Source organism: Ranitomeya variabilis, chromosome 2, assembly GCF_051348905.1.
Source record: "Ranitomeya variabilis isolate aRanVar5 chromosome 2, aRanVar5.hap1, whole genome shotgun sequence".
Lineage (NCBI taxonomy): Eukaryota > Metazoa > Chordata > Amphibia > Anura > Dendrobatidae > Ranitomeya > Ranitomeya variabilis.
The window spans coordinates 424,883,792-424,905,533 of NC_135233.1; the positions used below are offsets into that span (position 1 = coordinate 424,883,792).

Genomic DNA, 21,742 nt, shown 5'->3' on the forward strand with positions numbered 1-21,742 from the left:
GTCACACAGCCCCCAGATCACGTCACACAGCCCCCAGATCACGTCAGACTGCCCCCTAGATCACGTCAAACTGCCCCCAGCTCACGTCAGACTGCCCCCAGCTCACGTCAGACTGCCCCCAGATCACGTCAGACTGCCCCCAGATCACGTCAGACTGCCCCCAGATCACGTCAGACTGCCCCCAGATCACGTGAGACTGCCCCCAGATCACGTCAGACTGCCCCCCAGATCACGTCAAACTGCCCCCAGATCACGTAAGACTGCCCCCAGCTCACGTCAGACTGCCCCCAGATCACATCAGACTGCTCCCAGATCACGCCAGACTGCCCCCGGCATGCTGGTAGTTTGCTTGCTGGGAGTTGTAGCTCCAAATCTTAGGCACTGCAGGTTACTGACTCCTGATTTAGCAGATATCACTGTGCTCATTAAATGGCCTTAAAAATTGTCTTAATGTGTAAAATAGAGGATCTCATTAATAACTCCAAAGCCTCAGATACTATTTTATTGTTTTAAATACTTATGAACCACCCATTGTCTTGGTGGTCTGAATATAACTCTGCAGTTGCAGAAGCAGGAAAGAGGGGAAGATGTCACAGACAGACAGATTTTCCCCAGAGAAGAGTCGTTTTTCTGCTGAGCCTTCCTTCCTGATCCGTGCATACACTGCCCTCAATAATGCTAGTGCAGCAGTCCTGTGCAGTTGCTCTGCTGTGGACTAGGACCCTACAGAATCTGCTGGGTGTTAGCAATGTGTAGAAGAAAAAAAATAAAAAAAAAACAAAAACAAAGAGCACCTATGGGAAAAGACTACAGATATAGCCTGCCCCCGAGGACCCAATACAAAACATCCCTCATATAAAAATATTTACATCTCACCATTATTCAAATTACTCACACTTTCATAGCTTTCTGGAGATTGCCGCTTTCAAATCGGGACTCAAACTGCAAATCGTGGCTGTTCTTCCCATTCATATTTGCTGGCACATTAGTGGAACAACGGCGCCCGCCAGCACGAGAGCCGGTGAAATAGGAGCCCTTGTAAGCTGGAAGTAGAATATTACCAATCAGATGTATTCTCAGACAGTATGTCAGTAAATAGAGTGTATGTATAGTATACAGTGTGTATATATATATATATATATATATATATATATATATATATATATATATATATATATATATATATATACACACACACACACACACACACACACACACACACACACCATTGTAAACCAGTGGTGGGTAAGTTATGTGGTTAAAGCATTACACAGGGTCTTTCAGCTGAATACATGGACATACTTGGTCTCCAGATGGAGACTTGTTCTTTTTCGGGCATTCTTGACTATAGATAAGGGATACAAATAAGACGTTCATCTTTAAAAGACTTTTTGATATGATTTTGATATTAGGAGCTTTTTGGACAATTCCCTCAGGGAGTAGTTGGGGGTTTGGTGCTGCTCACCATTAAGTAAGACCACCCTAAGGCCGGGGACACACACAATACGGTCCGTTTTACACGGACAAGAATCGCACAAATGTTTACAAAACAGTGATCCGTGTGCAGTGCGAGGATGCGATTTCCTTGCATCAAATTATCCGTGTGTCATCCGTATGGCGATATTTTCTCGCCGGCTTGCAAAACAGACATAGAATGGATCCATGGCCTCAAATATTAGTAAGAACATTATATAGATATATAGATATATACTGTATATATATAGATATATATCTATGTCAGTGAGACACATATATATACATATATTTATATTTCATATAGCGCTAGATAACAGAAAAGCCGGTAATTTAATTGCCGGCTTTTGCTATCTCCTTCCCAAACCCGACAGGATATGAGACATGGTTTACAGACAATATATTCCTCACTACTAATGTTAGAAGTGTATGTGTGCAAAATTTGGGGACTCTAGCTGTTAAAATAAAGGGTTAAATCGCGGAAAAAAGTGGCATGGGCTCCTACGCAATTTTCTCCGCCAGAGTGGGCAAGCCAGTGACTGAAGACAGATATTAATAGCCTAGAGAGGGTCCATGGTTATTGGCCCCCCCCTGGCTACAAACATCTGCCCCCAGCCACCCCAGAAAAGGCACATCTGGAAGATGCGCCTATTCCGGCACTTAGCCTCTCTCTTCCCACTCCCGTGTGGTGGTGGGATATGGGGTAATAAAGGGTTAATGCCACCTTGCTATTGTATAATGTCTATACTATGTGTAGACATTAATTTTCTTTGTTCTATTCTAACCTGTCAGTGTGATTTTACTGGACACCGCTCTGAATTGTCGGCTTTTCTATAGAACACCGGTGCGTATTTCTCGCAATGCACATGCATGGTCCGTGTGTAATCCGATTTTTTCTCGCACCCATAGACTTTCATTGGCGATTCTCGGCCGAGATTCGCTGACAATCGCAGCATGCTGCTATTTCACTCGGATCCTGAATATGGCCGAGAAAACAACGGATAATAGGAGCTGCCCCATAGATTAACATTGAGCCGAGTGCTATGCAATTTTTTATCGCATTGCACTCGGCCGTATTACGATCTAGTGTGACTCCGGCCTAACAAGCAGACTTGACAGTGTTATTACACCACACGGTGTCACCATGACTGGGACAGCACTACCTTGGCTGATTTCATAGACCACTTTGCCTTCCCCCTCGGAGGTGTACGGCATGGCTTCCTTTCCCGTATGTCTGTAGAACGGCTCCGGATTTGGGGGCTCCCACTCTGCAGGCACAATACATGATATAGGTTTACTAGGCACATAACATTCATTGCTGCAGCTGAGGACACGATCCCACAGGGGAAAATAAGGGATTTCTGTACTGGAAATGTTTACAAATCTCCTATCTGCTGTGTAAAGTTCCCTGCGCTGAGATCTGACGTGTGCGACGTGCCAGTCTATGCTGCAGATACTCACCAATATGACTGATCTCCTCAGAAATAACGGCACAGTCAGTGGGCCAGCGCGGAGGCTTTAGGAGGCCATTCTTCTTGGAGGTAGAAAACAAATCTCTGGGTTCGCTGAGGCGCGGGATGCCCTGTCTTTCCTGACTATCAAACACAATCTGGCGACTCTTGAACACGGCGCTCTCCAGCAGCAATGAATCTGCAGGGGAAGAAAGAAAAAGATTAGCTAAATAGAACTGGCCTCACGGGCCGAGACCCCCAGACATCGGCTGTAATATATGGGGGTGATTCATTCCTCTACAGAGCAGTACACCCTTCTCATTAAACTCTACAGGCTGTCCATGTGGCCACAGCAATACGCGCAGACCCGCCATGGAGCTACGCCATAACGCCACGACACCCCACCGTGATACGCAGCGGCACTAGAGCGCACACATACAAATCAGCTTCTTCTGGTCATCCGGGGTGGACTGTCTGTCGGAATCACTGTCTGTCACTTCTTTTCTTTGGTTCCTCACTGCCGGTCGCAGTAAGATCTCTTTTCCTTTTTCTTCATTCTCTGGTAAAAAATATGTATAAAGTATGAGTGCCCTGGGGCAAAAACTGGAAACCAATCTCCCCCGCTCTCATGTGATTTATGGTACTGATCTCTTCATATGAACATGTAGTCCCGTCTCATGCTCCAGGTCCCCCCATAATTATATTTCTGTCACCCAGGACATTAACTAATGGCTGCTGAGGCATAGGCTCTACTGTTGTGTCCTTACCTTTATAATAGCCGTAATATCTCAGGTGACGTCGCATGAAGCTCTCGTAGGGGTCAGTAAGGAGCTGGAAAAGCCGTGAGATCAGATTAGATCCCTCACACAATAGTAATGACAAGGACTCCTCCATAGAAACAATAATAGGTTGGGGTCTCCCGTACAAGTGACACAGAGGCGGCATATGTGAGCGGCCCCCCGACTCATTCACTGCCCACTAAATGCCTGACCAGGAAAAATGGGGTCCAGGGATCCTGATCGCTAATGATTGTGGGGGGATAAACCTCTGCCAGAGGAGTCGGGAGCTGGAGGGGGAATAGACAGGGGGGTCCCTCTCCCCAGTAACACGTGGCCAATACCTGGTGCACATATGTATGGGGGGGTTGGGAAAGACTACTCGGCACATGTGTAGTCGGCCCACAGAATGTAAGTCTGCAAGGACAAGGTCTTCTCCCCTCTGTACCAGTCTGTCACTGTAAACTTGATTACTGTAAATGATATTTATAACCCTGTATGTAACCCCTTCTCATGTACAGCACCATGGAATTAATGGTGCTATATAAATAAATAATAATAATAATGTGTATGTGTCAGTGCACCAGAGCTGGAATCTCAGTGCATGGATTGATACTGCTGGGCTTCAATATGCCCGATCCTATAAACCTCCCTTATATCTGAGATGACGCTTTTACATTAGACTGTAAGCTCCTCTACGCTGCGGTGAAAGCTTCCTGCACCTTTATCCATGGGCACAATAATGATGATCAGTAGACGCCAACTCAGGACAAAGCTTTGGGCCCAGCCCCGTAATATTCTGGCAGTGCAATGTTTGGCCTCCATGGCGGCGGCCAGCTCAGGTATGTCCCCGAGTACATGGCGATCTGTGGTTTGGAGTCTCGGGAGGAGACTTGTGTACATGGTTCAGGCTCTTCACTACAAGGGGAACTAGTGTAATAGAGGGGCCGCGGTGGTCCCAACACGGGAGGAGGAAAGGACTGGGGCAGTACGATTGTAGGACAATGTGAGGGGTGAAATAATTAGGAGCGACGGGAAAGAAAGATAAGAGAGGAGAGCGAGAAGACTCTAGAGAGACCAGAATAGTGAGACCCCGCCCGGCTGGGGGTGAAGGGGGATTACAGGGGATTCGGGGAAGTGTTTGATGCAGGGAATTTGTATGCCAAGATTTGGGGCATCGTGCTCACAAGTAGGGACATGTGCAAGACTGCAGCATTGGAGAGAGGGTGGAGGGACCCCGGGGAGAGGACGGAGGGACCCCGGGGAGAGAAAGGAGAGACCCCGGGGAGAGGACGGAGGGACCCCGGGGAGAGGACGGAGGGACCCCGGGGAGAGGACGGAGGGACCCCAGGGAGGGACACAGGGGAGAGGACGGAGGGACCCCGGGGAGAGGACGGAGGGACCCCGGGGAGAGGACGGAGGGACCCCGGGGAGGTACACCGGGGAGAGGACGGAGGGACACCGGGGAGAGGACGGAGGGACACCGGGGAGAGGACGGAGGGACACCGGGGAGAGGACGGAGGGACCCCGGGGAGGTACACCGGGGAGAGGACGGAGGGACACCGGGGAGAGGACGGAGGGACACCGGGGAGAGGACGGAGGGACACCGGGGAGAGGACGGAGGGACCCCGGGGAGAGGACGGAGGGACCCCGGGGAGAGGACGGAGGGACACCGGAGAGAGGACGGAGGGACCCCAGGGAGGGACACCGGGGAGAGGACGGAGGGACCCCGGAGAGAGGACGGAGGGACCCCAGGGAGGGACACCGGGGAGAGGATGGAGGGACACCGGGGAGAGGACGGAGGGACACCGGGGAGAGGACGGAGGGACCCCAGGGAGGGACACCGGGGAGAGGACGGAGGGACCCCAGGGAGGGACACCGGGGAGAGGACGGAGGGACACCGGGGAGAGGACGGAGGGACACCGGGGAGAGGACGGAGGGACCCCGGGGAGAGGACGGAGGGACCCCGGGGAGAGGACGGAGGGACCCCGGGGAGAGGAAGGAGGGACCCCGGGGAGAGGAAGGAGGGACCCCGGAGAGAGGACGGAGGGACACCGGGGAGAGGACGGAGGGACCCCGGAGAGAGGACGGAGGGACCCCAGGGAGGGACCCCGGAGAGAGGACGGAGGGACCCCAGGGAGGGACACCGGGGAGAGGACGGAGGGAACCCGGGGAGAGGATGGAGGGACCCCGGGGAGAGGACGGAGGGACCCCGGGGAGAGGACGGAGGGACCCCGGGGAGAGGACGGCCTCTTATGTGGTGTCACCTACAGCCGGGGGCTTCACTGTGACAATGACCGCAGCACTGGACGTACACGTAGAGCGATCACTGTCCGCTGTCACCCGCAGAGCTACAGACGGGGGCACCGGGGACACAGAGAATCACCTCAGGAGTCATGGCGGGTCGGAGAGCAGGACACATGACCGCGAAAACCACCTGAGGAGAAAGAAGACGGATTATTATCAAAGGAGGAGAAACAACGGAAATGTCACAGATTATAATCACCAGAAGCCTCCTCCGCCCCCACATACCGGCTCCGGTCTCCTCCTTCTCCCCGGTCTCCTTCTCTCACACGGGCTCCGGTCTCAGTTCTTCTCCCCGGTCTCCTCCTGTCACACCGGCTCCGGTCTCCTCCTTCTCCCCGGTCTCCTCCTGTCACACCGGCTCCGGTCTCCTCCTTCTCCCCGGTCTCCTCCTGTCACACCGGCTCCGGTCTCCTCCTTCTCCCCGGTCTCCTCCTTCTCCCCGGTCTCCTTCTCTCACACCGGCTCCGGTCTCCGTTCTTCTCCAGCTCCAGGCCCCTCCTCTCTACACTCTCACCGTTGCCTGGAGACGCGGGTCACGTGCTCCCCCTGCACTTCCGGCCTGTAGTGAAGGTTTCTCCTTGGCGTTGCGACCCGGCTTCCGTGACGTATCCAAGATGGCGGATGTGGGCAGTCAGCTGCTGCTGGGCTCCGGCCTCACCGTCCTGTCCCACCCGCTGATGTACGTGAAGATGCTGGTGCAGGTGAGTGCGGAGCCCGGGGGAGCCGAGGCCGGAGCGTCACCTGTGAGGGCGGGGAGGCCAGAAATGGTGAAGAAGGGCTGTCACATGGTGGCCGGTACTGGAGGGAGCTGTCACCTCCTCCCTGTGCCCGGGGGTGCGCGGGAGCCCTGTGCCCGGTGTACTGCAGCACTGTGCCTGGGAGCCGTCGCCCTGTGCCCGGTGTACTGGAGCCCTGTGCCTGGGAGCCGTCGCCCGGTGTTCTGGAGCCCTGTGCCTGGGAGCCGTCGCCCGGTGTACTGCAGCACTGTGCCTGGGAGCCGTCGCCCGGTGTTCTGCAGCACTGTGCCTGGGAGCCGTCGCCCGGTGTTCTGCAGCACTGTGCCCTGGAGCCGTCGCCCGGTGTTCTGGAGCCCTGTGCCTGGGAGCCGTCGCCTGGTGTACTGGAGCCCTGTGTCTGGTGTACTGGAGCCCTGTGCCTGGGAGCCGTCGCCTGGTGTACTGTCGCCCCGTGCCCAGTGTACTGGAGCCCTGTGCCTGGGAGCCGTCGCCCGGTGTACTGTCGCCCGGTGTACTGTCGCCCGGTGTACTGTCGCCCCGTGCCCGGTGTACTGTCGCCCCGTGCCCGGGAGCCGTCGCCCGGTGTACTGTCGCCCCGTGCCTGGGAGCCGTCGCCCGGTGTACTGGAGCACTGTGCCTGGGAGCCGTCGCCCGGTGTACTGTCGCCCGGTGTACTGTCGCCCCGTGCCCGGTGTACTGTCGCCCCGTGCCCGGTGTACTGTCGCCCCGTGCCCGGGAGCCGTCGCCCGGTGTACTGTCGCCCCGTGCCTGGGAGCCGTCGCCCGGTGTACTGGAGCACTGTGCCTGGGAGCCGTCGCACTGTGCCTGGGAGCCGTCGCACTGTGCCTGGGAGCCGTCGCACTGTGCCTGGGAGCCGTCGCACTGTGCCTGGGAGCCGTCGCACTGTGCCTGGGAGCCGTCGCACTGTGCCTGGGAGCCGTCGCACTGTGCCTGGGAGCCGTCGCACTGTGCCTGGGAGCCGTCGCACTGTGCCTGGTGTACTGCAGCACTCTGCCTGGGAGCCGTCGCCCGGTGTACTGTCGCCCCGTGCCCAGTGTTCTGGAGCCCTGTGCCTGGGAGCCGTCGCCCTGTGCCCGCTGTACTGGTGCCCTTGAGCCGTCGCCACATTTTGTCTTTTCTTTTATTCCTTGTTTCTGATATTTGTATTTTTATTATATTTTATTTACATTCGGTTTAAAGTAGGAAGAAAAAAAAAATGAAAGAGGAAGCGCCAGATATAAAGGGAGGAGGAGGAGGTGTGCGGACTGCGGTCACTCACATTTATGGGGGCTTTGGGTATTTCTGCCGCATATAATCTTGTTCGTCGCTGTGTATATTTCCGCATTCTGATACAGGTGTATATATTTATATTACATTTTTCTACATGTGGTCGTCAGTCATTGTCTGGCTCAGTCTCTATGAATGACATTGTGACATGCTCTCGCATCCTGTGCTGGTGGTCCGTTCCCCCTGTCGTGTGTTACCCCCTGACGTTTGCTTCTTGCGATGCTCACCCCAGTGACGTGTGTCCTCCTCTGTGGAGTGTACGACCATTTCCGTCTCTACGTTTCCGCGCCTGCGCTGTAGACCTTGTTTCCCCAGATCTCCCACACATATGGCGGCGTTTCCAATGTTGATGTAAGTTTCCTCACAATATTTCTTCCATACCTGATAACTGATGGACGACCCCTGAGGAAGGTGCGGTGGTGATACTTGCGGGGGCCACTTCCATCAGACGTTTCTGCCCCTTCTTCTCTGCTCCCGTGTCTTTGGCATATTACTTGCAGGTTATGTTTTGTATTTCCTTCCTATATAACAAGCGTTTGGATATTTCACTTTTCATTTCTTGATTTATTCTTTGCCTATCTTCAGTGGATTGGCATAAGGAAGCGGCGTCACGGCATCGCTCACATTTACGTGGGATTTGGGTATTTCTGCTCTCGTGGTGTTTGCTGCATATAATAATATTGTGCATTCTGGTACCTGTGTATATTTATATATTTAACCCATTATATACCAATGTCCTTTTTTGGGATGCCTAATCTATAGCTTCTAGCAACTAAGATTTTATAATTTTTATAATTAGGTCCAATTTTTTGTGTTGTGTTTGTAAAATGAATGTTTTCAAAATAGGAAATCATGTCACTGTCATTTTTAATTGAATATTGGGATGCCCTTTTCTGAAAAATCCGTACTTGTAAAAATTTTAATTTGGCAAGTAATGGGCTAATATGTTTCAAACTAAAAAATATATATTTTCTAAATATTTAATTCATATTTTTTTCATTCACTCATATACTTGTCACGCTTGCACTTTACATTTTTTGATTTTATTACTTTAAGACTTATTTGTGAGGTTATTATATTTTTTTCGACATCTGGTCATCAATCATTGTCTGGTTCAGTCTCTCTATGGTCCATGCGGCACCCATCTTTTTCTTGTGTTTTTTTTTTTGTTACATAACTTTACTGTCAACTTTCTATTTTCACTATTGTGAACTGCAGGTGTGGTGAATGCTAAGGTACCTTCACACTGAACAACTTAACAACGATAGCGATCCGTGACGTTGCAGCGTCCTGGATAGCGATATCGTTGTGTTTGACACGCAGCAGCGATCTGGATCCTGCTGTGATATCGCTGGTCGGAGCTAGAAGGCCAGAACTTTATTTGGTCGTCAGATCGGCGTGTATCGTTGTGTTTGACAGCAAAAGCAACGATGCCAGCAATGTTTTACAATGGTAACCAGGGTAAATATCGGGTTACTAAGCGCAGGGCCGCGCTTAGTAACCCGATATTTACCCTGGTTACCATTGTAAAAGTAAAAAAAAAAACAGTACATACTCACCTTCTGATGTCTCTCACGTCCCCCGGCGTCCGCGCTGCTGCTCAGCTTCCTGCACTGAATGTGTCAGTGCCGGCCGTAAAGCAGAGCACAGCGGTGACGTCACCGCTGTGCTTTAGGGCCGGCGCTTACACAGTGCAGGGAAGCGGACGCCGGAGGACGAGACAGGCACCGAAATGTAAGTATGTAGTGTTTGTTTTTTTTTTTACATTTACACTGGTAACCAGGGTAAACATCGGGTTACTAAGCGCGGCCCTGCGCTTAGTAACCCGATGTTTACCCTGGTTACCCGGGGACTTCGGCATCGTTGGTCGCTGGAGAGCTGTCTGTGTGACAGCTCTCCAGTGACCACACAACGACGAAACAGCGACGCTGCAGCGATCGGCATCGTTGTCTATATCGCTGCAGCGTCGCTTAATGTCACGGTACCTTTACAGCGAACTTTACATCTGCATTGTTTGTACAAAGGCTCTGTCCATGACTCTGCAGCTGCTTCACCCCAGGCAGCTGCCTCTGCAGCTAATTAATTAGAGAAGGGCCTGGTTACCTTTCTTGATATATTCCCTGTTATAGTCACTGATTATGTGATGGATGTTGATCCAGGAATCTCGTCTGATCGCCATCTGTGGAGTCGGGGAGGAATGTTTCCCTTATTGTGGGGCTATTGGCATTTGCCCCACGGGGGGTTTGCCTTCCTGTGGATTAACATGTTACACTTTATGTTGTACTCAATGGACTTGTATCTTCATTCAACTTTAAAATGATGAAACTTATTTGCATATATCAAGGACTTTCTTACCTGCCTTCACGTCATTCCTGATGAAGCCACCTTTCTCGTGGCGAAACGTGTGAGGCTTTCTCCCACCCGTCTCTGCCTCAGCTTACTGCTCCTTCCTATACCTATTGTCTTGTAGTCACTTCACATCTCTTGTGCTTATTGCCCCATTACAGAGTTTATTATTACGATTGTGTTTCATGGCTTATGAGCTCTGATATGTTATTATACTTCGTATATTATTTGTTATATTGAGGTTTTCTTCCTACAGGACCAGATTCTTGTTTATTGCTCGATGCTTGGTTTGGATCTTGTACTTACCTATGGGTCAATACTTTATTTAGTTTTAAGGCTATGTGCACACGTAGAATGGTCCTCTGCGGATTTTTCCGCAGTGGATTTGATAAATCTGCAGGGCAAAAACGCTGCGGATTTCACTGCGGTTTTACACCTGCGGTTTTACACCTGCGGTTTTCTATTTGAGCAGCTGTAAAACCGCTGCGGAATCCGCAGAAAGAAATGACATGCTGCAGAATGTAAACCGCTGCGTTTCCGCGCGTTTTTTTCCGCAGCATGTGCACAGCGTTTTCTGTTTCCCATAGGTTTACATTGTAGTGTAAACTCATGGGAAACTGCTACGGATCCGCAGCAAAATCCGCATCGTGTGCACATAGCCTTAGGGTTACTCTGCTTGTCAGACGGCTGTATAAATCAGACCACAGTGCACGGACTGGCCGCGGCTCCCGACCTGAGCGTGCCTGTGCCCTAATACGCTGCCCTCTTAGTTTTCATCTTTCAAAACGTCAAAAAAAATCATTATATGCCGCATCTCACAGTAATGTTACGATCCCAGTGTAGCCCCAACATAAAGGTTTGCAAGTCACAGCAATGAAGGGAAAGCAGGATCTGACTACACAGGTAGTCTGTCTCCATGGTGACGTGTAGTTCCGCACTGGAGCTCTATACTCGAATCGGTGCATTTTAAATCAATGTTTTTGCAACATCTGGCTTCAGAATATGTAGTAAAGTAACAAAAACCAGTGACGGTCCTGTTGTAGGGTTTTTAGCCTGCACCTCTCACTTCCACATCGGGGGAATAGGGGGCGCTGCTGAGGTCGCTGACTGCTACTACTGTAGGGCCTCTGCTGCATACAGAGCGGTTCGGCCGTGTGTATAGGAGCTGGGTGTGGAACGTGCACAGATCTGCGCTCCTGGGGTGCGGTGCTGGGGTCGGTGCCAGTGAACGCATGAAGCTGGCACATCCGGCTCCTCCGCTGGAGATTGCTGCAGATCAGGTCTTCGTGGCGTCACGCAGCCAACAAGCTAATGATTATCTCTTGTGTGATAGTCCATAGTGCGGTCAGGGGTGAAGTCCCCGTCTGCCGTTTACCTGCCTCCCATCTCACCTTTACCATAGACTCCTGTGGTGATTGTAAAGGTGGAGAGCACGCGGCAGCTCCATGTGCCCCACCCGAGTACGGAAAACCAGAGGAGCCACGTTCAGGGGAAGTAATGGCATGTCTGCAGGAGTCACCATAAATAACTGATGCAGGACCCCTGTCTCTAGAACGGGGGTCTTCCAGCCTTATTCCACTAAATATGACAGAAGAATGAATGGGGAGGTGGGCAAACATGCATGGTGGTCTCCTTTAGCCGTGAAATAGTGTTGCAGACAGGTTTACACCCATCCCTCTGGAGCAGCTCCTGGGCCGTGCATCTAATCCCATCATGTGCGTCGTGGGCTGTGCATCTAATCCCATCAGGTGTGTCATGGACCGCTGGGTCTTGCATCTAATCCCATCATGTGAGTCATGGGTCGCTGGGTCGTGCATCTAAACCCATCATGTGCGTCGTGGGCTGTGCATCTAATCTCATCATGTGTGTCATGGGTCGTGCATCTAATCCCATCAGGTGCGTCGTGGTCTGCTGGGCCGTACATCTAATCTCATCATGTGCGTCATGGACCGCTGGGCCGTGCATGTAATCTCATCATGTGTGTAATGGTCTGTGGGCCGTGCATCTAATCCCATCATGTGCTTCATGGTCTGTGGGTCGTGCATCTAATCCCATCATGTGCGTCATGGTCCGCTGGGCCGTGCATCTGATCCCATCATGTGCGTCATGGTCTGTGGGTCGTGCTTGTAATCCCATCATGTGTGTCATGGTCTGTGGGCCGTGCATCTAATCCCATCATGTGTGTCATGGTCTGTGGGCCGTGCATCTAATCCCATCATGTGCATTGTGGTCCGCTGGGCCGTGCATCTAATCCCATCATGTGCGTCATGGTCTGTGGGCCGTGCATCTAATTTCATCATGTTCGTCATGGTCTGTGGGCCGTGCATCTAATCCCATCATGTGCATTGTGGTCCGCTGGGCCGTGCATCTAATCTCATCATGTGTGTCGTGGGTTGCTGGGCTGTGCATCTAATCTCATTCTGTGCGTTGTGGTCCGCTGGGCCGTGCATCTAATCCCATCATGTGCGTCATGGTCTGCTGGGCTGTGCATCTAATCCCATCGTGTGTCATGGGTTGCTGGGCCGTGCATCTAATCTCATCCTGTGCATCGTGGTCTGCCGGGCCGTGCATCTAATCCCATCATGTGTCATACGCTCTGTATCTAATACCCCAGCGTGTGGTACGGCGAGCAGCACCAAGTAACAGAATGGGCTGCCGGCGTCCTGAGTCCACATCTCGGTATTCCCCGATGGTCAGCACTGATGTCTCAGCTCGGTGATGCTAAATGTCTTACCCCCCCCCCTCCCCATCCTTTTGGAAACGCCTAGAAGGGGAAGTGATGTCACACATTTGAGCAGACCCTGCCCACTTTTACTGCAGTCGTAAGGCAAGCAAGAACTACACTAGTGTTTAAATGTGGAAAATATCAAAACTTAAGTTTATTTTTTGTGTTTTATACTATTAAAATTATATATATTTTAAAAGATAAAACATTAGTACATTTCTTTAATTGTTGAGAAAATGTTTTATGTCGCGTTCCCTTTACATAAAATGATTGTGTTGCCGCAGGCGGCCGGATCTCATATCCACAGTGCCGAGCGTCCCACATCGTTCCTCGTTTCGTCCTTGGCCACCTTCTTCCGTCTTCGCCATCTCTTTTTCCTGCTCTTGGCCGGGCCGAGCTCCGTGGGGTTCGGGTTCTGGATCCTCTCTGATATGGCCGTCAGGTTGTGGTGAAGCTCTGGGCAGACGTCGTGGGGGCCGACGCACATGTCCTTCTTGTTATAGAAGAAGTGCCTCCTCTTCGGCTTCGCTTTGGTCAGACATTCTGCAAACTGCTTGTCGCACTCGCACGCCATCCGGCCGCACAGCGTGGAGGAATGGCATTGTGTGTGCGCCGTGCCGCACGAGAACTGGTAGAGCTGCCACTTTACCCTCCCGTGGCACCGCAGGTCAAGCCTGGAATAGCGGTAACAGCAGTCGTGGCGGAGGCAGCATCGGTCCACGTCATCCACTGCGGCCCCTGCCCCTCCTGTGCCGCAGTAACAGCCGTACAGGTTAATGCCCAGCAGGGGCACCTTCAGCCGCTCTCTGTAGCACCACAGGGTCACCACTAGATCCAGCACACCGCGTCTCTGACGAGCCGGAGCGCCGGTGCTGGACGTCCAGTACTGGAGGTAACACGCGTAGACCAAGAGGAGGAGCAGCAGCTTGGACATGTCAGGTCGAGGCCAGAGGCTTCTGCGGAGACACAGCCATTATTCTACTTAGTGTCATTCTCTTGTAGTGTTTTTATTTCTGTATTTTGTTTAAAAAAAAAATAAAAAATTGCGAAACATGAAGCGTCCACGAGTTAGAATTACAGATCAGTGTATAATAACTGGCATCCCGAAGGGAAACTACGGGGGAAAGGCCGAAAAATGCAACGCGGTCATGTATGCCTGGTGGTACAAGGGAAACTAGATGTTTGAGCCTCATTACACTGAAACAAACTTCTGCTGTGATAAGGAACAACCATCATCGGTTCTTGCTCCAGATCCTAAAGGCTCTTACTGGCCTCCTCCTGTCACACCACTCTCCACATCTCAAATTCTCATACGCTGTAATTTGGCATTCCCCCCCCCCTTTTTTTTTTATAGGGGGGGGCAGCACCTTGACTTTAGAGGAGTCCATCAGCCCATGGAATACAAGCACAGGGCCCGTGCACACAGTAACGTGTATTGCTGCTGTCCCGTCCCTCACTGCTCGTCTGTCCATACACCCTCCTTATAACACCGTATAATAAATAGCTCCACACCTGCGTGTCGCTGCTCGTCTGTCCATACACCCTCCTTATAACACCGTATAATAAATAGCTCCACACCTGCGTGTCGCTGCTCGTCTGTCCATACATCCTCCTTATAACACCGTATAATAGCTCCGGACCGGTGTCGCTGCTCGTCTGTCCATACACCCTCCTTATAACATCGTCTAATAGCTCCGGACCGGTGTCGCTGCTCGTCTGTCCATACACCCTCCTTATAACATCGTCTAATAGCTCCGGACCTGTGTCGCTGCTCGTCTGTCCATACACCCTCCTTATAACACCGTATAATAGTTCCGCACCTGTGTCGCTGCTCGTCTGTCCATATACCCTCCTTATAACACCGTCTAATAGCTCCACACCTGCGTGTCGCTGCTCGTCTGTCCATACACCCTCCTTATAACACTGTATAATAGCTCCGCACCTATGTGTCGCTGCTCGTCTGTCCATACACCCTCCTTATAACACCGTATAATAGCTCCACACCTGCGTGTCGCTGCTCGTCTGTCCATACACCCTCCTTATAACACCGTCTAATAGCTCCGCATCTGCGTGTCGCTGCTCGTCTGTCCATACACCCTCCTTATAACACTGTATAATAGCTCCGCACCTATGTGTCGCTGCTCGTCTGTCCATACACCCTCCTTATAACACCGTATAATAGCTCCGCACCTGCGTGTCGCTGCTCGTCTGTCCATACACCCTCCTTATAACACCGTATAATAGCTCCGCACCTATGTGTCGCTGCTCGTCTGTCCATACACCCTCCTTATAACACCGTATAATAGCTCCGCACCTGTGTGTCGCTGCTCGTCTGTCCATACACCCTCCTTATAACACCGTATAATAGCTCCGCACCTGCGTGTTGCTCTCGCTCGGCTCTGCCGCTGTCACTCTCTGCCCCTTTATATATCCCATGTGCTGGTGAGCGGGCGCAGCGTCCTTAACCCTTGCATCGCCGTGTCCGTTGTGCGGGGATCACAGCGGTGGTATCCGGCCACCATTCTGTCTGCGGTGACCCCTCACTCGTTCTACGTCTGCAGGTTCCCGGGTCGATGCCCACAGGTTTCGGGGGGCTTCTTATTTTGGAGCACTGCGGCCCTTTCCATGAACGGGTTACTCTGGAGCTCGCAGTCTCTTGCTGCACTCAGGGCAGGACTAAATATATCGCATTTGGGTTTTTTCCACCCATCAATTATCTTCCTTTTGGCCACGGTTCATGGACAGTTGGGTTTGGAGACATCAGATGTGAATCCTCGGTGTCTTGGAGCCTCGCTTTGTGCTCCGTTCACTCCTGGGTTGCAGATGTAAGGCGCAGCGTGCACGGCCTCATGTTTGCTCCTTCATTGCACATGCACGCCTTGCCGATCTGAGCGTGCATGTGTATGGAGGACGAGCTGACGGCCTGGTGAGCGGTCTCCGCTGTGATCGCCATCGCCTTTCGAGCCGCCCATATGGGTTGTTGGGATTTCCATCGTTTGTGGTTTTCTTCAGATTCAGACTTTTCTGCTTTTGCATTGTAGGTGGGACACGAGCCAATGCCACCAACGTTGGGCAGAAACCTCTTTGGGCGTCAGGTGTACCAGCTGCCGGGATTCTTCGCCTACGGTGAGTGCACACTGTATTCCTGACATCTCTTCCAGGCGGCGCTCACATCACCCCATGTACGGCGTCATTTAACGTTCGGCCGGTGTCACACGTCATATAGGGGATTTATTACGGCTGCGTTCTGCCCGCCGTCTGTGCATAGACCCTCAAGCATTGCCGCATGGAAGCTGAAGGGATAGAAATCAGGCTGCTGTTTGTACCAGCAGAACTGTGAATGCCGCTCTGGAGGATGTTACCTACTTTCTGCCTGTAGAGTCTGTTCTGCTTTTCACCCGGAGATGCTCAGTAATCTGTTCATTTATGTATTTGCAGCAAAACACATCATTAAAATTGATGGAAAGCGAGGACTCTTCAAGGGCCTGACCCCCCGACTGTGCGCCGGAGCGGTGGGCACGGTGGTGCACAGCAGAGTATTACAGGTAACTGGTTTTATCATTGGCAATGGGTCAGACTGGTGACGTCAACGCTTCTGGACACTGGATAGCGTAGATGCACTGATGAGGAATACGATGTCACTAACTCTATAATCGATGCTGCATTGCGCCAATCAAAACGGACAGATGGGCGCCGGGCGAAGAAGTGCAACCATGCCCAACAATGGGGCACTACGGGCGTGACTGAGGGCAGCAGGAGTTCACCCCTCTTGCTAAAGCCACCGATGTCTACTGGACAGACGCTGTTTGTGAATGCCATCTCTCGCCCTTTTAAGAGGGGTCCCCTGCATGTGGCCTCACCTTTTTTTGGGAGGGGGTCCCCTGGATGTGGTCTCACATTTTTTTTGGGAGGGGGTCCCCTGGATGTGGCCTCACCTTTTTTTGGGGGGGGAGGGGGTCCCCTGGATGTGGCCTCACCTTTTTTTTTGGGAGGGGGTCCCCTGGATGTGGCCTCACCTTTTTTTGGGAGGGGGTCCCCTGGATGTGGCCTCACCTTTTTTTTGGGAGGGGGTCCCCTGGATGTGGCCTCCCTACCCTCCACCCCTTTTGGAAGGAGCCCCCTGGAAGACCCTCTCCCCACCCTGATGGGAGGGGTCCCCTTGTTGTTAGCCCTCCCCCTTTTGGGAGGAGCCCCCTCCCCACCCTTATGGGAGGGGGCTCCCCTTGTTACAGGACTTCCCCCTTATGGGAGGGGTCCCTTGAAGTGCCCCCACCCTTGGAATCAGGTTCTCTTTATTAAAGGGGTCCGCTTAATAGGAGGGGTTCGCCAGCGCTTTGAAAACTTCCTAAATCTTTACTCTGAGTGACAGCTGTTGTAGCCAGGAGGCCTCTGAAGCCGTGTCCTGAGCAGGGGGAGATGTCAGAGTCTTCAATACACAGAGCCTGGGACCCTTGTGATCGTGGCTCATGGTGGATCATAACTTGTCCTCCGTGGTAATGTTATGACCGTGACCAATAACTTGAGTCTTTTAGGGTTTTCCAGCCGCATAGACACGAATGTCTCATTAATAACAGGGGCCGGAGCAAACCCAAAATATATCTGGCTCCAAAAAAAAAAGTTTTAACCTTTTTTTTTTTTTTTTTCCTCTGGTTTTGTTTCCTTGACCAATTAATGGATTTTCTTTTTCCCTCCCTCAGTGCTATCAGCATCAGAATCAGATGGAGGTAAGATTTATACTCTCCCCAAGGCGTTTGTATGTGGGGTTTTATTAAAGGGATTGACCTCGCCATTCAGGGCCCTCGTCTACCAGCCAGTCTACTAGCTAACGCAGAGGGCAGATCGCCTCTCTGAAGGGCTCGTCCGTACATTGGGCGTCCATGTATTTCTGCACAGAACACGCACTTAGCACCAAGTCTCTTCCCCAGATATCGGGGTCCCGTCAGCGGGACCCTCTGACGGCAGATTATCATCAGGGGACACTCTTTATTTGAAGTCATTATTAGTGTTCCAGCATTTTTGGGCTGATGAATATTTATAAAGACATTTACATCTTTATTCGTCATCCAGGATGAAGCGAGTAAAGAAAAAGAAAACCCGTCCCTGGATTACGTTATTAAAGAGGTAAGTGCCCCGTTACCGTCCTAGCTGCCGTATTGCCAGGAGAGCGTGCGATGTCACATGTCGGGCCCTGATTTCTGTGTTGTAGACCACCCAGGAGATGGTGGCCCGCTCTGCTGCTACGGTCATCACTCACCCCTTCCATGGTAAGTCAAACTTATGGATCGTACCCACTAACCCCGTAACCGGGTCTACAGTGTGGTTCTTCGCATTTCCCCCATGCAATATCGCCGCTCTTTTGGTGCAGGGAGATAATATTCATTGCTTGCTGCCTCCGACTGACCGTCGCCTATTTCTGATTCTTTTTATTTGCAGTGATCACGCTACGATGTATGGTCCAGTTCATTGGAAGAGAGACCAAATATGAGTACGTGTCGTCCATAGTGCCACAAATCACATCCATCCTCCATGTCCGCCGGCAGAGTTACCCTGTGTAATATATAGACATGCGATGACTTTGGCGCATCTCCACACATTTGTGTAGTTTACACCACCTATTAGTGAGCGCTTAATGTTGGCGCGCAGCATTACATATATAAGCCAAAAGTGTGTGAAATGCGCAGTATAAAGTCTTCTTGTTTACTTGGATTAGTAAACCTTTCCGGTGGCTGTATCTGTGTAAACTTCACCTGTGACTGTATCTGTGTAAACCTCGCCTGTGACTGTATCTGTGTAAACCTCGCCTGTGACTGTATCTGTGTAAAGGTACCGTCACATTAAGCGACGCTGCAGCGATATCGACAACGATGCCGATCGCTGCAGCGTCGTTGTGTGGTCGCTGGAGAGCTGTCAGACAGCTCTCCAGCGACCAACGATGCCGAAGTCCCCGGGTAACCAGGGTAAACATCGGGTTACTTAGCGCAGGGCCTGGTTACCAGCGTAAACGTAAAAAAAACCAAACAGTACATACTTACATTTCGGTGCCTGTCGCGTCCCCCGGCATCCGCTTCCCTGCACTGTGTAAGCGCCGGCCCTAAAGCAGAGCGGTGACGTCACCTGTGACTGTATCTGTGTAAACTTCACCTGTGACTGTATCTGTGTAAACCTCGCCTGTGACTTTCTGTGTAATCCTGGATTGTCTGACCCAGACTGCTGCTCTTTTTCAGCGGGGTATTTGGCTCCATCGTGACGATATACAGAGAAGAAGGAATTTTGGGATTTTTTGCGTAAGTTCTTCTCTCATCGTGTCCGTGTACGTTGTCCACCACCACCGGCCGGGATTGTGTGTACCAACAAGTAGAATGCAAAATTCAGGATACTTAAGCTCTGCCATCGGTACATTCATGATGAGAAAATAATGGTTGCCACAATAGCAGAAAAGGGAAGTTTATTGACACAACCATTCAGGATTCAGTAAAATTAATTCTTTATTGGAAAAAAAATGATTAAAAATAAAAATCTCCGGACCTGACGCGTGTGAGTGGGAACTTCGATCTACCCGCGCACTATAGTACCAGAAACGCGACAGGTCCTGAGGATTTTATTTTTATGTTAATCAGTTTTTTCTAATAAAGTACTAATTTGACTCCATCCTGGATGGTTGTGCCGTGAACTTCCCTTTTCTGCTCTCGTGCCTGTGATCACCAGTGGGTGTGGCGCCCTCTCCTGGCTGATATTCATCCCTCTCCCTCCTCCCCTACTCTTCGTCCTAATGGCGGGCACACCGGCCGGGTAAGTATAGCTGCTCAGTGGTAGAGGAGATGTCTGTACTTTCAGGGACGCTGCTTCTGGTTGTGGTCTTGTGAAAGCCCACCCTGTTTAGGGTCTGACTCTAGGACTGCTGATAAATAAGGTGTCATAGATGGAAGCCCGGACTGGCGAGGGCGGCGCAGTGATTTGCCCAGGCTTTGCAGCAGGAGTAGCAGGAAATTATTATCCACAGACTTCCCCATACCTGCAGCCCCGTGGAAATCTTTTTGCCATTTTCACCCAAATTTTTCAAACACTGATATTCTTGGCTATTTTACCCGCCGTTGTACTCATGTCAGGCGCAGACTTCCTGCAACTGGAAGATTTGGGAATTGCACTATAAGCAGTTTCCTTAGAACATCAGATCCCTGCTGCCGAGGGGGTGGAGGGAGAGCGTCCGAAGAAGTAGTGATGATGGAGGCAGTCAGCATTCCTGTGCGTTGGTTGGTGATGGGCGGCGCTCAGACATCACCGATGCTAAACGTCTTCTCTTCCTTCCAGGGGTCTGATGCCGCGGCTACTCGGGGATGTGCTGTCCCTATGGATCTGCAACATGGTGGCCTTCCTGATCAACAAGTACACCCTAGAGAATCAGGTAATGTAATATCCCCTCCACAAGGCCTAGCGGGCGCTAAGATTTCTGCAGCCGTGTAGTATTTTACATTGCATTGCCTGTCTGACCCGTGCTGTACATGGACGGTGCATGTAGGGAGCTCGCACCATGCACGGTGGGCGCCGGCGGTATCCATTCAGCACCTGCCACCAGCAGCAGCGACTGGAGCCAATGCCAATTGCTGCTGTATGGCCATCATTTAGGAGGCGCGATCCCAGGAGGTCATCGATTCTGGTACCGATCGACCCCACAACATGATTGCAGGATGGCGATGGGACGACATTGCAGCCTGGCACAGACCGTCACTGCCATGTTTGTGCTGGGGCATCAGAGGTGATACTGAAGTATCGCAATATATTATACAAGTGGTTCACTTCCCTATGGGGACTGAAAAAAGGTAAATAGTCATTTAAAAAAAGTTTTACAAAGTATTAAAAATTATTAAAAGAAATTCTTTCCCAAAGAAAATAATCAAATTTGTTTTATATGTGCTATGAAAACTACTACAATGATTTAACCTTCTGAAGGGAATCTTTCATCATGTTTTTTGCTCACCCGTCACAGAGCAATATGATATAGGGGCAGAGAGCCTGATTCCAGCAATGTGTCGCTTGCTGCAGTTTTTGCAGTGCTCAGAATAGTGAGCTGTGTATAACCCTGCCCACACCACTGATTATCAGCTATTTCGCACTTTCTGCCTATGCACGGTGTATAATCGTAGATGGGGGCAGTTTTATCGAGTTTGGTATAATTGTGTAATGACTAATGTTCATTTGTTCTTTTTTCTAGGCGGTGGGTGAGATGAAGAGCTACTCTCAGGCTGTGACTGGGGTGAGTGTAATACTGGTGTGCACCACGAGGCAGAGCTCTTCGTCTTGAGATCTCGCTATCGGGGAGCTTTATAATAACGGCGTATTACCAATCTTCACCGCTACAGCTCTATATATATATATATATATATATATATATATATATATATATATATATATATATATATATATATATATATATATATATATATATATATATATATATATATATATATAATAAGGCGCCGTGTGGAGCGCTATATATCCTGAGCTTATACATCGCTAAGGCCGTGTGGAGCGCTATACAGTGGGTACGGAAAGTATTCAGACCCCTTTAAATTTTTCACTCTTTGTTTCATTGCAGCCATTTGGTAAATTCAGAAAAGTTCATTTTTTTCTCATTTTCTCTGC

At 50.9% G+C, this 21,742-nt stretch overlaps 3 protein-coding genes across 12 annotated transcripts in view; 1 reads left to right on the forward strand and 2 right to left on the reverse strand.

Annotated features, from left to right (window-relative positions):
* AGBL2 (AGBL carboxypeptidase 2) overlaps nt 1-6,519 on the reverse strand; it is a 27,435-nt gene extending 20,916 nt beyond the window's left edge. For 2 of the 9 annotated variants that reach the window (XM_077286678.1, XM_077286677.1), the window contains exons 1-7: nt 6,233-6,371; nt 6,087-6,137; nt 3,692-3,755; nt 3,364-3,483; nt 2,935-3,123; nt 2,637-2,741; nt 896-1,043 (exon numbers count right to left, since the gene is read on the reverse strand). In XM_077286678.1, the coding sequence (XP_077142793.1) occupies nt 896-1,043; nt 2,637-2,741; nt 2,935-3,123; nt 3,364-3,483; nt 3,692-3,755; nt 6,087-6,122 (662 nt within the window). In that variant the 5' untranslated portion in view covers nt 6,123-6,137; nt 6,233-6,371. Of the gene's footprint in view, nt 1-895; nt 1,044-2,636; nt 2,742-2,934; nt 3,124-3,363; nt 3,484-3,691; nt 3,756-5,971; nt 6,138-6,232 lie in introns of those variants that run through there. The other 7 variants (XM_077286680.1, XM_077286684.1, XM_077286683.1 and 4 more) reach the window with 7 other exon arrangements.
* A 33-nt stretch (nt 6,520-6,552) lies between these two features.
* The window catches only part of MTCH2 (mitochondrial carrier 2), a 28,119-nt gene continuing 12,929 nt past the window's right edge, over nt 6,553-21,742 (forward strand). Inside the window, exons 1-10 of the mRNA XM_077286690.1 lie at nt 6,553-6,708; nt 16,144-16,228; nt 16,541-16,647; nt 17,800-17,826; nt 18,170-18,223; nt 18,309-18,366; nt 18,536-18,587; nt 19,327-19,386; nt 20,411-20,504; nt 21,312-21,353. Coding sequence (XP_077142805.1) covers nt 6,622-6,708; nt 16,144-16,228; nt 16,541-16,647; nt 17,800-17,826; nt 18,170-18,223; nt 18,309-18,366; nt 18,536-18,587; nt 19,327-19,386; nt 20,411-20,504; nt 21,312-21,353 — 666 coding nt within the window. The 5' untranslated portion in view covers nt 6,553-6,621. The remainder of the gene's footprint in view (nt 6,709-16,143; nt 16,229-16,540; nt 16,648-17,799; nt 17,827-18,169; nt 18,224-18,308; nt 18,367-18,535; nt 18,588-19,326; nt 19,387-20,410; nt 20,505-21,311; nt 21,354-21,742) is intronic.
* Nucleotides 13,280-15,485, reverse strand: LOC143809540 (basic phospholipase A2 taipoxin alpha chain-like). Of its 2 annotated transcripts, none has more exons than XM_077292597.1 (2): nt 15,417-15,485; nt 13,280-14,058 (listed from the first exon to the last, which is right to left on the reverse strand). In XM_077292597.1, exons 1-2 carry the CDS (start codon nt 15,440-15,442, stop codon nt 13,398-13,400), a joined length of 687 nt encoding a protein of 228 aa, XP_077148712.1. In that variant the 5' UTR covers nt 15,443-15,485; the 3' UTR covers nt 13,280-13,397. The 2 variants fall into 2 exon arrangements, with proteins under 2 accessions (XP_077148712.1, XP_077148711.1); XM_077292596.1 differs by lacking the exon at nt 15,417-15,485 and adding an exon at nt 14,615-14,660.

What these genes read in the sequence shown, in the direction of transcription:
- LOC143809540 (XM_077292597.1), bottom strand. Translation starts at nt 15,442, where the DNA reads ATGGACAGACGAGCAGCGACACACAG. An exon ending in AGACGAGCAGCGACACACAG is followed by an intron (nt 14,059 to 15,416) that starts GTGCGGAGCTAT and finishes GTGTCTCCGCAG; the next exon opens with AAGCCTCTGGCCTCGACCTG.